Genomic DNA, 18,126 nt, shown 5'->3' with positions numbered 1-18,126 from the left:
CTTCAGACTGGCAAAAACAGCCCCTGTTGTATTCAGTCAGTCTGGTTCACATTGTTAGAGCCACAGACAGTGAGGGAGGTTTGTACTCTGGCTAGTGTCCATTCAGCAGAGGAATACAGTGATCCTTTGTCTCAGATTAGCTGGTCTTATTTGAATGTCACCAAAAAGCAGTAAAAAACCTAATAAAATCCAGAGGCATGTAAAAAAAAAAATCACTGCAGGAAATCAAGGTGCTTTGATAATCATGCAATCTTCTACTTGCTAATATTTTTACAGTGAGACATTTTCAGGCGATAGCTCCCTGCCCTGACAGTGTTGCTGCCTTTCTGACTCGTGCAGCGCTATTTTCTCACCCAGACTAAAAGTGGCTGTTGAAGTAATCCCAGGAACGGAAATGTTGCACTGTATGCATTCTAGCTTGGGTGACTAGGTCTGATAGTGCGTTTGTGGGTTTCACATGTGTGTTGAGTGGACTTCTGTCTCCTGGAAATATGCCCGTATGATTAAATCCTGATCAGCCACCATTTTTTTCCCTCCTTGATGTGAGCATTAAAAATAAAGAGCGAATATTAGGAAAAACTGAGAATTTGAGTTTAGTGGACAGATCAGCCTGTAGAAGAGGTCAAATGTCAGCAATCTAAAACCATGACTTTGTTCTTAAATGGTGATTCGAGAATGTTTACATGATTTAAATTTTCCCATGCAATTCGGTGGTGACGTGCGTGTGTGTCATATCTGTTTTTTTTCCCCCCATCGTCCACGAGCAGCATTACTCCTCGATTGCATCACATGCTTTGCTCCAGTCTGGCTTTCATTAGCAGGCTGGTGGAGTTTCCTGGCCGGCTATGAAAAACCAGTCAGATTTTCTAGCCCCCACTTTTCCGCACACCCTCACATGCCCCACCACCACCACCATCAGGCTAACAGTATTCACTCCTTCTTTTCTTTCCAGACTGCAATGCTTCCGTCCACAAGGGCTGCAGAGACAGCCTGGCTGTTTGTGCCAAGGTGAAGATGAAGGTACAGCTTCCTCGCAGTTACTCCTCCACCGATTCTGTAGTACTCTGCTGTCCCGAAGCCAATATCGATTTTCTTTTCATTTATGCTTTTTCTCACCGTTTCTCTGCTTAGTTGCCCAACCAGCAGTTTGCGGTACCAGATTCGAGCTTGTTTCCTACAGTAACGATGAGGAACAAACGTGAGTGTGAAACCAGCTCAAGATTGCCTACACAGTTGTCACAGCCTGTAATTATTTGCAGATTTATCGCCAAACTTCTCTGATCCCCTAATAAGAGGAGATTGAAGGGTTTTTGTGCACATTTATTTTGTTCTGATAATTACTTACACTAAAGTTGGCAAAAAGTGTAGCTTTTATCTACACACCGTGACAGAGTGCTTCTTTGGGGTTGTTCTTAGGACCAGAGCTCAAAGTGTTGCTCCTAGAATATTCAGCCACACTCACACACACACATACACATAAATATGATTTAAACAGATTTAAACTGTTAAATTAGTCAAAGGACAAAACCTTTTTTCCTTTGAATAGAGAAGCTTTGTGCTGTCCGCTTGCTCTGAAGTCTCCTAATAAATTATGTCTAAGAAGGTAGACAGTCTGTGAGGAGAGAAAAAGATGGACTGTATTTGCCAAAATACAGTCTTAAAACCATTGCTTTTACCTGTCAGTGATTTAGCTTTTTAAATTTAGCATTTGGAAGCAATGACTTGTCATGAAACCGAGGTTTCTAACTATACCAGAGGCCCCAAAAAGTCAGGATAAGTTAGGATCTCCTGCTGGTTTTGAAAAGTGTTCAGATTATTGTTGTAATCTAAGTTTGCTCTGGTCCAGCTGGTGGGACAAAGGAACGCCCCTGGTCGGCCATCTTGCCCCCTGAGGACCATTCCACCTTAATGATCCCATCACGGAGACACACCAACATCATGACTTTCACAGGAAACAACCTCTCCAAGAGTCTCTCAATAAGCAACATTGCTGGGTGAGCTGATCTGTGTGTGTGTTGGAGTGAAATGTTTCTGTACTTAATCTAATTTCATTTTTAATAGTTTAGTTTTTAATGCATTATTTGACCCCTGTACAATGTGTTTAAACAGATACACATAACTGTGTATGGCCTGTTACAAAGACAACATTAATAACGTGAATTTTATTATCGTGTCTCCATTCAGTCCGGTGTTTGACGAGATGCCCATTAAAGGTCTGCGGTATCTCTCTCAGTCCACCGACTCGCTCAACAGAACCAACCAGGTCACAGAATCCATGGAATCACTTACTGATGAAGGTTAATAAAGGCACACACACACAAATTCATTTTCCACATTTTTTAATTTAAGCTAGTTTAATGTGAAAAAAATAATTACTTTTTAAAAAATAAATAAATGATTAATGCATATACTGCACCGAACAGAAACTTAATGTGGTTTATCCAAACCTCTCACCTGTAGATTATCGTATAAATGGAAGTTAGTTTTATTAATTCAGGCTGTGTTGTTGACTCAGGAACAGAAATGATGGATGGGCAGCTGATGGGGGAGTTTGAGGCCGAGGCCAAAGAGCTGGAAGCAGACTCGTGGAGTTTAGGTGTGGATCAGCAATACCTGCAGCAGCTGGACAAAGAGCTGGTGAAGAGACAAGATGTCATCTACGGTAATCACCACATATAATACTCACTGCAGTAACTTTGATTAAACGTAATTTAATCTGAAGATGGTTACTGGCAAAGCAAGGAAAGGTAATAGTTTCTTAAATGGAGTAGCAACATTTTTAATCAAGCTCATTCTTGGCCTGGTTTCCTACATTTCTGTGTGTCAGCTAGTAAGGAAGCATCTAGTAAAAGTGGACCAATGTTATTTAAAGCAGACAAAAACTCGAGAAAGGAGGTAACGCCTTTAAGCCCAGGATTAACAGTGTTAGATAAAATAAAAATGTCACTGCTGTTTCATCTGTGTCATTGTTATTTTCATGCCTGATGTACTTTGTTTAAGGGTGAACCTACAGTATTTTAATTGGGCCCCACTTAAGGACTTTCTCCTGAATTTTCTTCAGTTGTATCTACCAGGCTCTGTGATCTAATATGGCTTTTTTTTTACCTGATTGAAATGTGCACTGAGATACTCTTAATGCGCCTGAGCTGATTTGAATCTATTTGTAGTCAAATTTTCTTCGTATTCCTTTTACACGAGCTATGCAGTGACCCCTACCACTGTAGTTGCAGATCAGTTGCAAAGTTATGAACTCTATAAAACTCTGTGCACCTCTGATACGGGGAGGGTATAGATGTATTTGAATAGCAGGTGGTGTATGCTGGTGGCTGTCATTTCAGCTTATTGTGCACCTCCAATTTTCTTTTGGGTACCTGCTGGAGGCATGAGTCTCTGCAGGCATCTTATGATACATGAGTGCAGGGATTCCCAGATGGCACAGATTGCTGCAGCAGTTTGAAAATATGAGAAAGTCTGCAGAAAACTTTGGAAAAACCTCCATAACCACTTTGTTAGCGACTACTTCTTTTCCTGTTCCACCAGTGAAGCTGTTCTCTTTCTGAGCTGTGAAACCTGTTATTTAGGAGAATCATGCAGGGAATCACATACAAGTGGAAATGGCGATGGTGCTGATGTTATATGTCAGTGACTATAACGGAGGCTTAAGTGTCATTTCCCTTCATGTCCTGCAGAACTGATGCAGACAGAGATGCATCACGTTCGGACGCTGCGCATCATGTCAGAAGTGTACAGCAAAGGCCTGCAGAAGGAGGTTCAGCTGGAGCAGCAGATGTTGGAGAAGCTCTTCCCCGTTCTAGATGATCTACTTGAGCTCCACACACAGCACCTCCTGCGCCTCCTGGAGAGGAAAAAGGAGAGCCAGTTAGAGGGAAGAGTCTTTGAAGGAGGCTTCATCATCAGCAGGATAGGGGACATCCTGGGTAGCCAGGTGAGAGGGGGCAGGGGCTGGTTCAAAATTCATTTCTATTCTTTACAGCTGATTTAACACAAGCTGGTTTTACAGAAAACCTAAAAGGTAACATGACTGTTTATTTTACAGAAACGAGAGCTTTTTCTGAAAGGTTATCGACAGAATGCATGTGTGTTCATGGCTGTTATGAAAGGCCTAATGTTGGTTTTTTTTGTTCTCGTCTAAGTTTACACCTCCAAAGTAAATTTACACAATCTCTGAGTCAAATATTGCTCCCACAAATCCCAAACATTTGTCTCAACTCACGTTTGAAGTTCTGAAGCTTTGAAAATAATGTTAGCTTTTTAACCTTTATTTATTTCTGCTCTACCAACATTAGTTTTTGTGTGCTTACATCTGTCAACTCCTTCTCTAGTTTTCGGGATCAAATGGTGAAAGCATGAAGAGGGTTTACGGAAGATTCTGCAGTCGCCACAACGAAGCTGTTAACTTCCACAAGGATCTTCTAACCAAAGACAAACGCTTCAAAGCGTTCATCAAAGTAAGCGTCAGGCTTCTCTCGTGGATTTATCAAGTGTCTGTCACACAGCAGACGAACTTTCCGGAGAAGTCTCTTTTCATGCTTTTTGATGAAAACACATTTTTCTTCAGGATGTCTGGCTTTCCAGACACGATTGTGTTTGTTGAATAGAGTTCTGACATTGTTTTCTCTTGTATGGAAGTGCTTGAAGTAGCGTTGAACAAAGAGCTTGTTCTTATTCTGTGTTGCTTTCCTTTTAGTTGTATTATTTTGCATCTGCAGTTCATTTCAATCAGGGCATGTGCCGGAGACATTTGAATAAAAGCTGTATTACCCTCGAGGCAGATTATAGAAACGCCAGTGCTCGCCGTCATAAACAATAACAATAAACACCCTCTCAAGTACTACTGCTGTATTGTTCTACGCCAAATGAGTTTTGCAGCTTCTCGCTGGTTATGTGAGACCCTGCCACCTGTTGTGTGTGGGCATGTTTTACTAAAAGCACCTCTTGTTTATTCTTTCAGAAAAAGATGAGTAGCAGCATTGTGCGGAGGCTTGGCATCCCAGAATGCATCCTTCTTGTGACCCAGAGGATAACGAAGTACCCCGTGCTGATTCAGAGACTGCTGCAGCACACTAAAGGTTATTTTCATGTTGGCCTTTTTTCACTGTTTTTACTTTCAGAATCAGAATCAGAAGCACGAACTTGGTTCTAATTTTTCAGATGCTGGATTACTACAGGTTGCTGCTGCAGGCTAAATATACTGAATTTCTTATTAATCGATATATTTATTACACATTTTCAATAAACTAACAAGCAAAGCAACTTCAAGAAACTAACAAAGACAAAACAACCAGAAGGTTTCCTAATCGAGTATCACTTTGTAAGTTTGTTGATAGCAAACATTCCAGGTTGCAGTTGCCCGAATAAGGCCCTAATACCACCAAAATATGCAAATTCTCATGACCATTGATCAGCAACCACTGATCAAAGGAGGCCATTTTCGTGAAAAGGGAAAGACATGTCTGAATCGAGGAGGGGGCCTAAGGGTACATCTGTCACCATCTCACAATGCTGTGATTGCAGCCTTCCCCAACTCTCTGTGAATGGTACTCATGGCCATGGCCTGTTGATCAATGGTCATGAGAATTTGCATGTTAATGATCAAGGAACTGGCCTCCCAGCCCATTGTTCCTTCAGTGGGCTGGTTTCAGTCATTATGCAAATGTACTGTTCATAAGATTGGGGAATCCTGCAGTCAGGTCACTTGGATAAGTGACGAAACGTTTCTTCCACTGACGTTACGTCCAGATGAACAGAATCAACTTTTGGGGATTTACTTACCTGCATGATTGAGTATGCATCAAGGCCCTAATGTATTTACTACCCTTAAATATGTTAATGGTAGCTGCTTCAGTCGGTTGACCTGGTTATTTCCATTGTCGCTTATAAAGTCTGTGGTCTGGTCACCGCGTTCCTACAAGTTTACTTCCTATGTGGATGCTGCTTAAATCTTAATTCTAAATTTCACTAAGTTTCACTTAGTGCAGAAAAAAATGTGTGAATTTAAAGTTGGAGATTTAAGCAATATAATTAAGTCATTTTTCCCATTTCAGTTTTGGCTTTTTTAATTTTAGAACTTTTCACAAACCAAATACAATATTTTCTTTACATCATTCTCTATGATTTATATATTTATTTAGAGAGTTTATCTACAGTAATATTTATCACATCACCTTTATCCTGAGAATAGAAAATAAACTCCTGGAGTACCTCATTATTAATATTTTTCCTGACAGCATTCGGCTCCGCTCGTACACTGAAAAGCCGCCCACAGCAGTGTGCCGTTTGTTTTAGGAAACATCCTGAAAAGTACAATTTCTCGCACACAGTTTCATATATTTTGAGAAAAATGAGACATGTGCTGGATGGATGTTTATAGGATAATAGATCAAGCACACTTTGAGGAGCTGGAATATTTCACACCATATTTATATCTGATTTAAAGCAGCTCTCATCAGCTGGCCTCCCACTGTGTGCATTCTCTCTAATCCCTCCCCAAAGCCTGTTTATAGTTCTATGTGGGATGGGGGAGCTCTGCCTTAATCCCCAAGGTGCTTTAAGAAGAGTCTCTCCTGCCAACTCTGATATGTACTGAGAGGAAATAACACAGTAGAGTCACAGTTTGAGATTATATTTTCTTGCTTTGGAGCACAGACATACAACGCAGGAGGAAAATATTCCACTTTAGGGAAGGATGTTGCATGCTGAGCCTAAAACTCAAGAGTGTTATATAGAGTACAACAAGTGTGCATTCGGGACAGTTTGACTGGGGTTTTCCTCACTTTGCAGACTTAAAGGACACTCGTGACTTTGCTGTAATCCTTAGAGTACCCCAGCGGAGACTCCATGTTTCCTGACTCATGGCAGACCCTGATATTTTACTCCTTTGTTGTTATACTTTAAAAAACAAAATCCCAGTACTTTTCTATAAATAAATGTTAAGCTTGAGTCACTTGACAGTGACTCAGCCGCTGTCAAGTTAATCAAGGCTTTTATGTGCGCACTTTATTTAGATAACCAGATGGCTTTTGCAGCTACGCTGATTAAAAATGTATTTCATTAGAAATAATTCCATCCTCGTTCTCTTTCCTGCTGAGCATAAGCTGAAACTGATATGTATTGGGTGTGTGTCCACTGCATGAGTCTATCGCCAGCAGCTAGTTAGCAGATAATGCAAAGGAAGCGGTATCAGTCTTCTTGTCCAATTTGCTGCAAAGAAAATAAGTTAAATATTTGGATTTGTAGAGTAAGGAGCATCGGAGCATTTTGTAAAAGAGAAAATGTAATATACACATACAGTGGGTGCTCTTATGGCTTGAGTCCCCTTAGAGTAGAGGGTCTAATTCAGCCCACAGGTTGGCTTTGCGAAGTCATCAATTACTACGGTTTGTGATTTGTGGTGTGCACATGAAGGCATAAGTACAGGGGAATGAAAAAGTCTAGATAGCTAAAAAGTTTTTCTAGGTCTAAACAAGTTATTCTGTCTGTCCGTCCTTCCATCCAACCATTTTCTTCCACATCAGGGGTGACGGACAACCATTCGCATTCACATTCACACCTATGGCCAATTCAGACTCACCAGTTACCGTAACTCCATGTGTTTGGACTGTGGAAGGAAGCCAAGTATGTGGAAAAACCCACATGGGGAGAACATGCAAAATCCATACAGAACGACATATTTATTTTAATCATCGAGTAAAACACTATTGTTTCTTAATCACAAATATCTGTACATTTTGTGCTTTTCAGGCACGATCTCTAAATTGTTCTGCAGCGTTCTCCAAAATTATCAAAACATCAAACGGCTTTAACATTTTAAATGATGTTAAAGCTACACTGAAGGTATTCTGGCTCCAAGTATTGCTCGAACATCTTACTAAGAAACTTAATGATCATTTTAATTTGCTATATACATACTGTAAATGAAGGTTTTTCATTAGACATGTACAAGAATTAAAAACAAACTAGAAAAATTTGCATTTCCTGGGAAAATGCTGTGTGGATGCCTTAACGCTGAAGATGTCTGCTGAAAAAAGCTGAAAAAGTTGAAAAAACGTTGCCCTGAGCAGGATTCGAACCTGGCACTTCTGGTCTCAAGGCGGCTACTCATCTCACAGAGCCAAACTCATTCTCACAAAGAAGAGGTGGAGAGACTGACAATTCTGCTGAAATGAGCAGAAGCTGCTGAGAATTGTGCTGATGAGAGGTGAAAAGGCTAAAAATTTTGCAGAAAAGGGGTGAATCAGCAGAATTTCTGCTGAAAAGAGGTAAAGAAGCAAAAAGTTTCGCTGAAAAGAGATGAATCAGCAGAATTTCTGCTCAAGAGTTTTTTCTGAAAACAGCTGAGATTTGTGCTGATAAGAGGTGAAAATTCTGCTGAAAAGAGTTCAATCAGCAGAATTTCTGCTGAAAAGAGGTTTTTGCTGAAAACAGCTGAAAAAGCTGGTATTTGTGCTGAAAAGTGGTGAAAAAACTGAAATTTGTGTTGAAAAGAGTTAAAAAAGTTTAACTGTTAACTGAAAGAAATGTTGCTATAAGCGGGATTTGAACCCGGGCCTCCCAATCTGAGAACGGATGCTCATCTCACTGAGCTAAAACACAGGTCAACCCGGCAAGGAAAACCAGTGAGGCCACTGATAATATGCAGAAATGGGCAAAAAATATTGCAAAAAAAATTTCAATATCTCAAAAAGTATAGAAGTTATGAGCACCAAAAGTCAAAGCCCGCATTAGCAGAAAGAGCAGAATTTTTTAAGATTTGAACGGTGAAAATAGCACAAAAACTGTGGGAGTAGTTAAGCGCCAAAAAGTGTACGGAAGCAACTAGAATAAAATAGTGGAATAAAGAATAAAGAGAAACAGGAACTCAATAGTGTGGATGCCCTATGAGGGCATCCACACAATTATAAGATGTCTTAGATGTCTCTATAATAATATGTGTGACTCACTGTGACCAGCTAATACCATAAAAAAGCTTTCAGTACTCTCTTCCAGTGAGTGTAAATGCAGCCACGGTTAAAATACTGAAATGAGAAGTAAAATGTCACTTCATCGTCTGCCGCACTTAAACGCCACCTGTCTGAGCCGTTCAGGGTTAAGTGTGTTAGATTGGAGTCATTAAACTACCAAATGTAACGGTGCTCCATTTTTGCTTCAGCTGGTTTAAAATCACATTCCTATGGTAATCTCTTGTAGAATAAATTTTCTAAAATCTTGTCACACGTCTAACACAGAGAGCGACGAAGACTACTTTGACCTGACGGAGGCTATTCGACTCGTGAAGGAGGTGATAGCGGCGGTTGATAGCAAGGTGAACGAACACGAGAAAAGACGGCGCCTGAAGGAATTTCACGGCCGTATGGACAACAAGTCAATTATGATGATGAAGAACGGGCAAATTTTCGCCAGGGAGGATCTGCTTAGGAGGCGGCTGATCCACGATGGAGCGCTACAGCTGAAAAACACCCAGGGAAGATTAAAGGGTGAGGAGTTGGGGATGGGAAATTTGTTAGTCTTTTTAGGGTCTAACATTTCGATGTATTTAAACTAATCCAACAACAACTGATTTTCTTCTGGTCGTCTTCCAGAGGTTCATGCTCTGCTCCTATCAGACGTCTTCGTCTTCCTCCAAGAGAAAGACCAGAAATATGTCTTTGCCATGCTGGTAGGTCATCTCTTTCCCTCTCCTTTGCCCTACAGTTATGAAGAACTCATGAGTGCTGCCAGAGATGATGCTGTCATATTTTCCTCTCCCACTGTTGTTGCTGTTAGCAGGAGCTGCCCTTCTTAGCTATCCCATTGTGAAATAATGCCTGCCTCTTGCTAGCACGTTAGCTGCACCTAATAAAGCTTATCTGGCCCTGGGCTCCTTAACCCAGCTGTGATAAATCATATAGGTTTGAGTTGTTTTTTCCATGTTTACAGGACTCACAGCTTCATGGCATGCCACACTCTCTCTCCCTCTCTCACACTCGCAGGAATGGAAACAGAGGCAGGCTGGTGGCTTAATAATCACATCCATCAGTAAAAAAGAAAAAAAAGCCTGCAATGTTTGAGTTGGAGCTGTTGACATTAGAAAGGGGAATAACATGTGGTTTGAAATGGATGGCAGCCATGTGGAGAGGGTTTGTTTTTGAGAGTATAGGCATCAGTTCTGTGGATCAACAAGAGTACATGCAGCTACTGTAGCAGGTCGTAGATCATCACCACCTTTACAGGAACACAGACCTGTAGAGCTAAAAGAGAATGGATGATAGTAAATAAACAAAAAGACGAGGAGAATCTAAATGTTTTCAGCTGAAACATTTGGAGCTTTATTACCAAACCTGCATATTATAGATTTGGCTCCATATTTTTGTGTTACATATATTCAAACTGCTGTTACTTAGTAACAGTGATTAAGACAGGGGAGTATTGCCTTGCCTCTGTCAAAGGCCTGAACAACTCAAAGCTGAGAGGTTTGACAAAAGCATAAAACAAGAAGGAAAAGCAAAAGATCTTTCGTCATATTTGCTTTAACTGTACAGCACAACCTTCCGCTGTGACAATGGCTCCAAAATTTAAACCTGCTTTTACTTCATTACTCTGGGGCTGGCCTCAAAGATGCTCTCTTCTGTCCGTGGCTCCATATCTTAGCTGGAATGACGATTCAAACATCAAAATGACAGCAGAAATGATCGACTTTGAAAGCAGAAATTGTCTCTTAGGAAATTGTTACATACTCAGTAAATACACCTCAGCTTTCTATTTTGTTGCATTCAGTGCTCTTAGCTTGCTGGCGCACAGATGTGGTGGCCATGCTCTATTCTATCTAGTGTGATGTGTGCATCATCACCACAGCTTGAAGCTGGAAGCCCAAAAATAAACAAAGCTAAAGTGCTTTTTTCTCATGGGTTGATGGGAAAAAAAGTTACATAAACTGCACAGGAATGGTAGCCATTGTAGTTCAAACTCACATGTAATTGGACAAATTAGCAGCATGTTAAACACTTTCAGTCAGTGACTCCCTAAAGCTTGGAACCAATGATCATCACACAGAAAAGACTTCCTCTGAAATATTTTTCCTGGTTTTTGTCTTGTCTTCAGTTGGGTTTTTGTTTTTGTGTTTTTGGAGTCCTTCTGCTTGGTTGCTTTCCTTTGCTATGGAAAGGATCCTGTGATCATCCACTACTGCTCTCTTCTGTGGACATCAAGGCCTTTTTATGTAGCTGTGTGTTCTTTTGTTTCCCATCCACACGTAACAAAGCTCTTGATCTGGTCTCTTGTAATGTTCCCCCTCTTTCTCTCTGTGATGCGTTAGTTTTGCTTTTGCAGCTTAAAGATAGTATTGCGAGCTCTTCTGGGTTGCATGTTGTGGGATTTCTGAATGCAAATGCCACATCTAAATCTCCAGACCTTTTATCGGTTTAACTGACAAAGAAGTGTCTGAGAAATAGCCCACATAAGTTCCTGCAGACTGACGGCTGTTGATAAAGGCTGCAGTTAGCAGTTATTGCAGTATTTTTGGTGAAAGTATCCAATTAAAGGTGACTATTTGCATTTATGTTTAGGTGACTGATGTAGGAATGCATAGTTCCCCCCCTCTTCATGTTGAATGTGGAGTATTTTTAGTGCAAACTCAATCTTTCTGTTCCACTTGTTGTGCTGCATCAACAACATTTTTTCCCCTCTAAAATACTTGATTTGGTTTAAACTGTAGAACGTGTGCTGTGGATTTTCTTCCTATTGTTTACAATGTAGTCACACCAGGAAGACAAACACACAGGAAAAAAACTCAACCTATTCTTTAAACCTCAGACAAGTGGTTGGAGAAAAAATGTAGGGATGTGGTTACAGCTTTGGAGTTTTACTAGTTTGAAAAGAAATGATGGAGTGGTTTGTGGTGTACTAAAATGTGCTTTACAGTGTTGGCACTCTTAAGAATGCAAGGTTAGCAGAGGCTCTGTGAATCAGCCGACAGCCATGATAATCATAAAATTAGCCAGAATGTCAATTTGGCTTCTTCTTTTCTCTTTATTCCATATTTTTTCATTCTCCCCTTTGTGTCTGTGATCCCTATCCACCCCTTTGTCTTTGTTTCTCTTACGCTTTTCTCCTGTAATTATCCTTTTTCCTCCTCTGCTTTAGCCCACCCTTCTTCCTGCCTTTTCCATCCTCTTCCCTGATCCTCACCATTTGTTTTCCCTCCACCCCCTTTCCTCCCTCCTGGCCCTCCCCTTATCATCTCTCCTCTCTCTTTTTTTTCCTTCTCTTTTTTCATTCTCCTCCCATGTTGCCTCTCTCCCTGCAGGATCAGCGCTCCACCGTGATCTCCCTCCAGAAGCTGATTGTCAGGGAGGTCGCTAACGAAGAGCGCGGCCTCTTCCTCATCACGGCAGGCATAGAGAAGCCGGAGATGATGGAGGTCCTGGCCAGCTCGAAAGACGAACGCAACACCTGGATGCAGCTCATCCAGGAAGCCATGCAGTCTATGTGAGTAGAATTCATGTCAGTGTTTTTATTTTAAAACATATGAAGACTAAATATATTACTGTACTTGACACACAATTATTTTTGCATCTTGTAATCTACATGTAAGAGCAAGCTTAGACCCCGATCTTTTCTGGTTTACCATAACCTGCAACCTCTTCCGCAGAAGAAACTCCACTGTGCTTTACATTAAGGGCTCTGTCTCTCAGAGTTCATCACCCGTCCATCTGTGATGTAAACCACGAGTTAGACCAAGCCCAGTTCTGTGGACAGAGCACTGTGCTGTCAGGAGGAGTAGCACTACTCTACCTGGGGATAGGATGTACTCAGGGACAGTCTAATGCTGGTTTGGCTTCAAGGACAGCTCGCTATAAGCAGAGGATTATTTGAATGCAGCCAGTGGGAAGGAGAGAGATTAGGCACTCTGTCTCCTTCGCAGTCTGACTTCTGCCAAAACACAAATGGAGATCATGCTATTGGCAGAAATGAATTTTTTTTTTTTTAAAGGCTATGGCTTCTGTTTTTTTTTCTCTTGAACTAAAAACACCATGTGTTCATGTGCTTCAAACTTTTGGGACACTTGTCTGTTGTCCTGTGGGATGGAAGCTAATGGTTATTTTCATGACTTGTCTTTTTAAGACGAGAAATCTGTAAAATGTTGCAAATTAATGAAAATGTTTCGGAATACTGTTTTTAAGTTTTTAATTACCAAAACTTTAGTGAATAATTTAACTCCAGTTAATTGATTAAACACTTGTACACTGTAAGTGATGTAGATTTCTGGTTGTTTGTTGGTCTTTAATCCTGTCTAATTTATGGGATGTTGTACATCATCTTTATTTTCTTTATTGGACAGGGACAAGGATGAGGATGAAGGGATTCCCAGTGAGACAGAAGATGACAAGAGACAGCTAGAGACTAAAGCAAAGGAAATGAGAGGTGAGAGAAATCTATTAAATTTGTTTGTATGATAGCAAGCACACACACACATTTGCCTGAGATTTCTCACTGTTTGTCTTTGTGTCTTCCTGTCTGTCTGTCTCTGCTGGTCAGAACTGTTGAGGCAAAAGGATACAGAAATCATGTCTCTGCTGGAGGAGAAGGTGCGGCTTTTCAGAGGGATGTGGGAGGGCGTGAGCCCAGGCGAGGAGGCCTGTCGGCAGGTCCAACCTTTCTTCAGGTCACCCTGCAGCCTGGAGCCGCCTGGGGGGGCGTCCATCATGAAAGATGCCCTGCAGGAAGGTAAGAAAGACGGGTTTCTAAGATGTGTGCTGTGGATGCGTCATTCATTGAATATACTGAGAAATAAATTTGAATGAACGAAAAAAAACACAGTGAGAGGCTTGTATACTAACATTGTTACACATTGTTAGTATGTGGCATGTGTCATTGCTGCTTTATGAACATAAAGTACATCTTACACATGTTATCCTGTTTACGTTTTTAAATTTTATCATCTAGGCAAACTTAAAAGATTATAAGAAAGGTATGTAAAAGATTGAGTGGGTAAGTGCGATATCCTGAAGTTGTGTTTTTAAGCCTTAAACGAAGCGTTTTCGGCTCCTCAATCAGGATACCTATGGCCTAATCATGCCCAGCCCTTCATTGTCTGTTTTACTTTAAATGATACCACAAGTTAGAAAATAAACATCAGATATAAATCAGATTGCAATTACTTGCAAACCTTCAAACCTGTCACAGTGGTTGCAGTCGGTCTGAGTCAAATTGTAATTGTGTGGAGACAAGTTGCTTCCCACCAGGCAACCTGAGGGATTAATAAAGTTCTATCTTATCTTATCTTATCTTATCTTATCTTATCTTATCTTATCTTATCTTATCTTACCTGTGATCAAAACTGATCGCATGGTGACTGAGGATGTTGTACACTGCAACTACTTGCAATGAATCTCTGACAGCAAAAACATTCAATTGAATCAATGGGCAACCACTGATTTTTTTTTTCCTAGTTGGAAGGAGGGTTTCTTCCTATTTTTAACTCTGGTGTGACTGAGCTATTAGCATCCACTGTGGTGGGCGTCTGTCCTAGACATCGGGCAGACGTGCTTGTCAGATCCCCAAATCACCTCAACTGGCTCCTTTCGATGTGGAAATGTAGCAGCTTTTCTCTGAGCCCCTCGCAAATGACTGATCTCATCAACCCGTCTCTAAGGGACAAGCCACTCTGCCTTCGAAGAAAGCTCATTATCGCTGTTTGTATCCACAGTCTTTCGGTCACTATCCAAAGACCATGACCATAGGTGAGGATAGGGAGGCAGGCGGACCATTTTTTCCCTCTTAGTTTTTGGTCTATTCTCCTTTTAGTGAGGTTTGAGTTCTTAACACCAAAGCGGTCCTAACACTGCATTTGTAAATGACACCTTGAGAATAAAACAGGGTATTATAATATCTCATTGAAGAGAAAGCACTGACTCATTCATATGTATAGCTAATATCAATTATTAAGCAAAACTTGTGTCATGACATGAGGCATAAAGCCATCTGCTAAAAAAGCACCTTATTGTTTTTCATCGATTATTACATATGGACAGTTCTGCCCTCACTTTTCATAAAAAAGTTCTGATAAATTCTTTCCACCACACATTTTTGAGGCTGCAGGTGAAAAGGATACACTTTGGCAACCACATGGAAAAATTCACTGTAAAAAAATGTGAATTTCAGTACTTTTTGTATGTAAGGAGTTTATAAACAATTTGTATGTAAAGAAAACTTGTTTATTCATTTTAATTCTTCTGATGAGAGCCTACCGTGTTATTAATCCCTAAGGAAATGATGTAATTGAGTATGTAATGAGCTCAGTAGTTGGATCCCTTCATAGCCCGAGAGAGAGATTCAAGTGTATAGCAAACATTAAAGGAGTCGGGATGCGTTTTGAGATTTTACTCCAGCGCTTGTTGGTGCTTTGGCAGTGTTGTTCATCAAATGTGTTAGAAGAAAGCGGAGAGGTGAGCTCAGAGCAATTACTGTATCCTGTGTTAAAGGTATTGAAATATATGTATGTATAGCTTTCACTTTACTTATCATTTGCACTGCTTTATTTCAAGTGTATGGGTTTACTTTGGATTTTACATGATGCAGTCTAACAACAACATGCAGGGATTTTGCAGGTGCTGCAAACTCGTGAATTTTAAGATGATGTTTTCAAGGTTTGAAAAGTGCTTGGATTTTGGATTAAGTGCTTGAAACTGTATTTGCATTACTTTAATGGGGAATTGCTGTTTGAATATTAGACAGTTTGCTTTTTAATTTCCCCCAGGGATCAATAAAGTATTCTGATTCTGATTCTGATTTTAAATAATTGAAAAGAATAAATTGGAGAAAGTTTAATAACGTTTTTTTTTCCATGTGTACCCTTTGAGAGATCAGTGGGTTGGAGTTTGTTATTCTAATAAGCATTAGCGTGAAAGCTGTAAATGCAAAAAAGATCAAGATCAGGAGAGTTTTAGCTCCTTCCTACAGTCAAAAATGGAAGCAAATGATTGCATAACCAATAATCAATCACAGTGTTTATTTAAAGAACTTTTAAATAACATTTTAGATATAATTAATGACCAAAATTCTCATGGACATATCCATCTGATGTCTGATATCTATTAGTTGAAATCAGGTAAGACCGCAACACAAATAAAATTTCTAGGATTATCCGCTTCCTATCTTTCCATTTCCGTAGACTAATGAGCGTGCTGGTTGGAAGGCCCTCTCCTTCATCATCTTCAGCATTCCTAACAGTGAACTGCAAACTCAGCAGGCTGTGGGGCCTAAATTAAGCCACCGTGGCCTTAACAGCAGTGCAACTGCATTGTCTGAACTGTAGAGAGGTTACATGAATAGTGTCATTGTGTTCTAAGAATTGGAAGCCAAAATAATTTAAGAGAGTTTGATCTGTTTTAAGGATTTTTACCAGTAAATGTGGATTTAAGACAATTTTGGACTTTTTACGGCCCATTGATGTCCTCTTGTAGCACAGTGACATCAAGCTTTGAGTAATAATGAAGTGAAACATTAATTTTGATTATGTATGCTGGGAAATCCTTACCGTTCTTAAAATGTAGTTGAATATGACTTAAATATGACAAAATGAAGAGAAAAGCTGAACCTGTTGTTGGTGTGTGTTCTTGTCTGTGAAGGAGCCGAGGAGCTTCGGTGGTCAGAGTGTGACTTGCGTAAGGAAACAGCTCCTTATTATTATTTAGTCCCGCTGCAGGCAAAGAGTGTTCCACAAAAATCTGGAGCTGGTTAAAAATACAAAGGATTTGTTTTAAAGTTTACAGGTTTGGTAAGTTTGTGACAGTTCAAAGAAAAACAGGCTGCAGCTCTAATGGCGGTTGGATGAATGAAGGAAAACTCCTGTAATGATTATAACTTTTCAAACTAGCAGTAAAAGTTTACCTACTCTACAGCACAATGTCTTTTTCACCTCGTCCTTGTAAAGCCTGGAGCAGTAATTGTCCTTATTTGATATGTGAATTGGCAGCAGTAATGTGATTTCTCCTCCTCAGGTTATTGTGTTTTACTGAGAATCTGCCAGACAGGAAAGGTCACAGTGTTGCATCAGTACACTGTATGCTGATAGCAATGCACACATCTTTTCAGAGTTTCTATACATTTCAAATTGCGAAGTTGTTTAAACTTTTAGTGAAGAGGCTCTGTGGCGCTAATAGGTTGTCAATAGTTGCTTAGCAACAGGAGCCGGTAGCAGCCTGCCAGGATATATGGCTGCAGAGCTGAACTGTAACACAGTTAGCTGGATAATTCACTTACTGACCTGCACGCTGATGTTTCCTTCTGTGTGTGTCCGTGACAGTGGAGACGTTACAGACACTGGTGAATGGCAGCCTGGGCGGGGCCATGGCCAGCGTCCAGGAGGGAGGAGGTGGTGGTGGTGCGGGGCCGGTGTGTTTGCCCCGCAGGGCTGAGACCTTCGGAGGCTTCGACAGTCACCAGATGCACAGCAGTAAGAGTAAGTGTGCTGCTCTGAACATTTGTTGGTGTCTTTTTTCCTTTACGTTTTATTTTCTTCTTCTTCTTCTTCTTCTTCTTCTTCTTCTTCTTCTTCTTCTTCTTTTTTAAACATTGTGCAATCCAGTGCAGGGAAACATGCTGAACCCCCACCTGCTTGTCAAGATAACTGCACCGACTTGGTGACTGGACTGCAAATGTGTAACAACACTGCTGAAAGCCAAAGCACAGTTTTTAAAAGTGGAATATTTCATTTTTCATCTTGAAACGGGGTTTTGGTGGTCATACCCACCTCTCCCCACAATTCCCCTGTTCAGAGCAGTTAGATAAAACATTTCAGACGGAGGCTTGGACAGCAGAGCTGGAGCTTCCTGAGGGAAAGGTGGCCTGGGGCGATATCTCTGAACTGGTGGCTTGCAAGCTGATAGTGTCGAATCCATTGAACCACAAGAGCTCTAAGAGGTCCAGATCTCTACATCGCTAGCATACCTGGAAAACTACAGCTAAACAATGATATTTTTGTCTGAGGGGGATGTCTCTTAAACACTATTGCAGCCTTGATTTATTTAAATAAGCAAACATAATGAAATATAGAGACTAATGTAAGGGAATATAACAGATAGATAAATGTGTTGACTGTTAATTATATTTTAAAGTAAATGTAGACTT

The 18,126-nt window shown here is 40.5% G+C and overlaps 1 protein-coding gene across 5 annotated transcripts in view; it reads left to right on the top strand.

Moving 5' to 3' along the window:
* LOC309708453 (A-kinase anchoring protein 13) overlaps positions 1 to 18,126 on the top strand; it is a 121,772-nt gene that overhangs the window by 90,354 nt on the left and 13,292 nt on the right. For all 5 annotated transcript variants that reach the window (XM_082536506.1, XM_082536507.1, XM_082536508.1 and 2 more), the window contains 14 exons: positions 953 to 1,020; positions 1,132 to 1,198; positions 1,847 to 1,994; positions 2,185 to 2,297; positions 2,516 to 2,662; positions 3,690 to 3,946; positions 4,344 to 4,469; positions 4,973 to 5,090; positions 9,246 to 9,494; positions 9,600 to 9,676; positions 12,302 to 12,483; positions 13,337 to 13,419; positions 13,534 to 13,722; positions 17,303 to 17,458. In XM_082536506.1, coding sequence (XP_082392632.1) covers positions 953 to 1,020; positions 1,132 to 1,198; positions 1,847 to 1,994; positions 2,185 to 2,297; positions 2,516 to 2,662; positions 3,690 to 3,946; positions 4,344 to 4,469; positions 4,973 to 5,090; positions 9,246 to 9,494; positions 9,600 to 9,676; positions 12,302 to 12,483; positions 13,337 to 13,419; positions 13,534 to 13,722; positions 17,303 to 17,458 — 1,980 coding nt within the window. The remainder of the gene's footprint in view (positions 1 to 952; positions 1,021 to 1,131; positions 1,199 to 1,846; positions 1,995 to 2,184; positions 2,298 to 2,515; positions 2,663 to 3,689; positions 3,947 to 4,343; positions 4,470 to 4,972; positions 5,091 to 9,245; positions 9,495 to 9,599; positions 9,677 to 12,301; positions 12,484 to 13,336; positions 13,420 to 13,533; positions 13,723 to 17,302; positions 17,459 to 18,126) is intronic.

This window comes from Aulonocara stuartgranti, assembly GCF_965226115.1.
Source record: "Aulonocara stuartgranti genome assembly, chromosome: 1".
NCBI classification, from domain to species: Eukaryota; Metazoa; Chordata; class Actinopteri; order Cichliformes; family Cichlidae; genus Aulonocara; species Aulonocara stuartgranti.
This window is presented reverse-complemented; position numbering and strand designations above follow the sequence as displayed.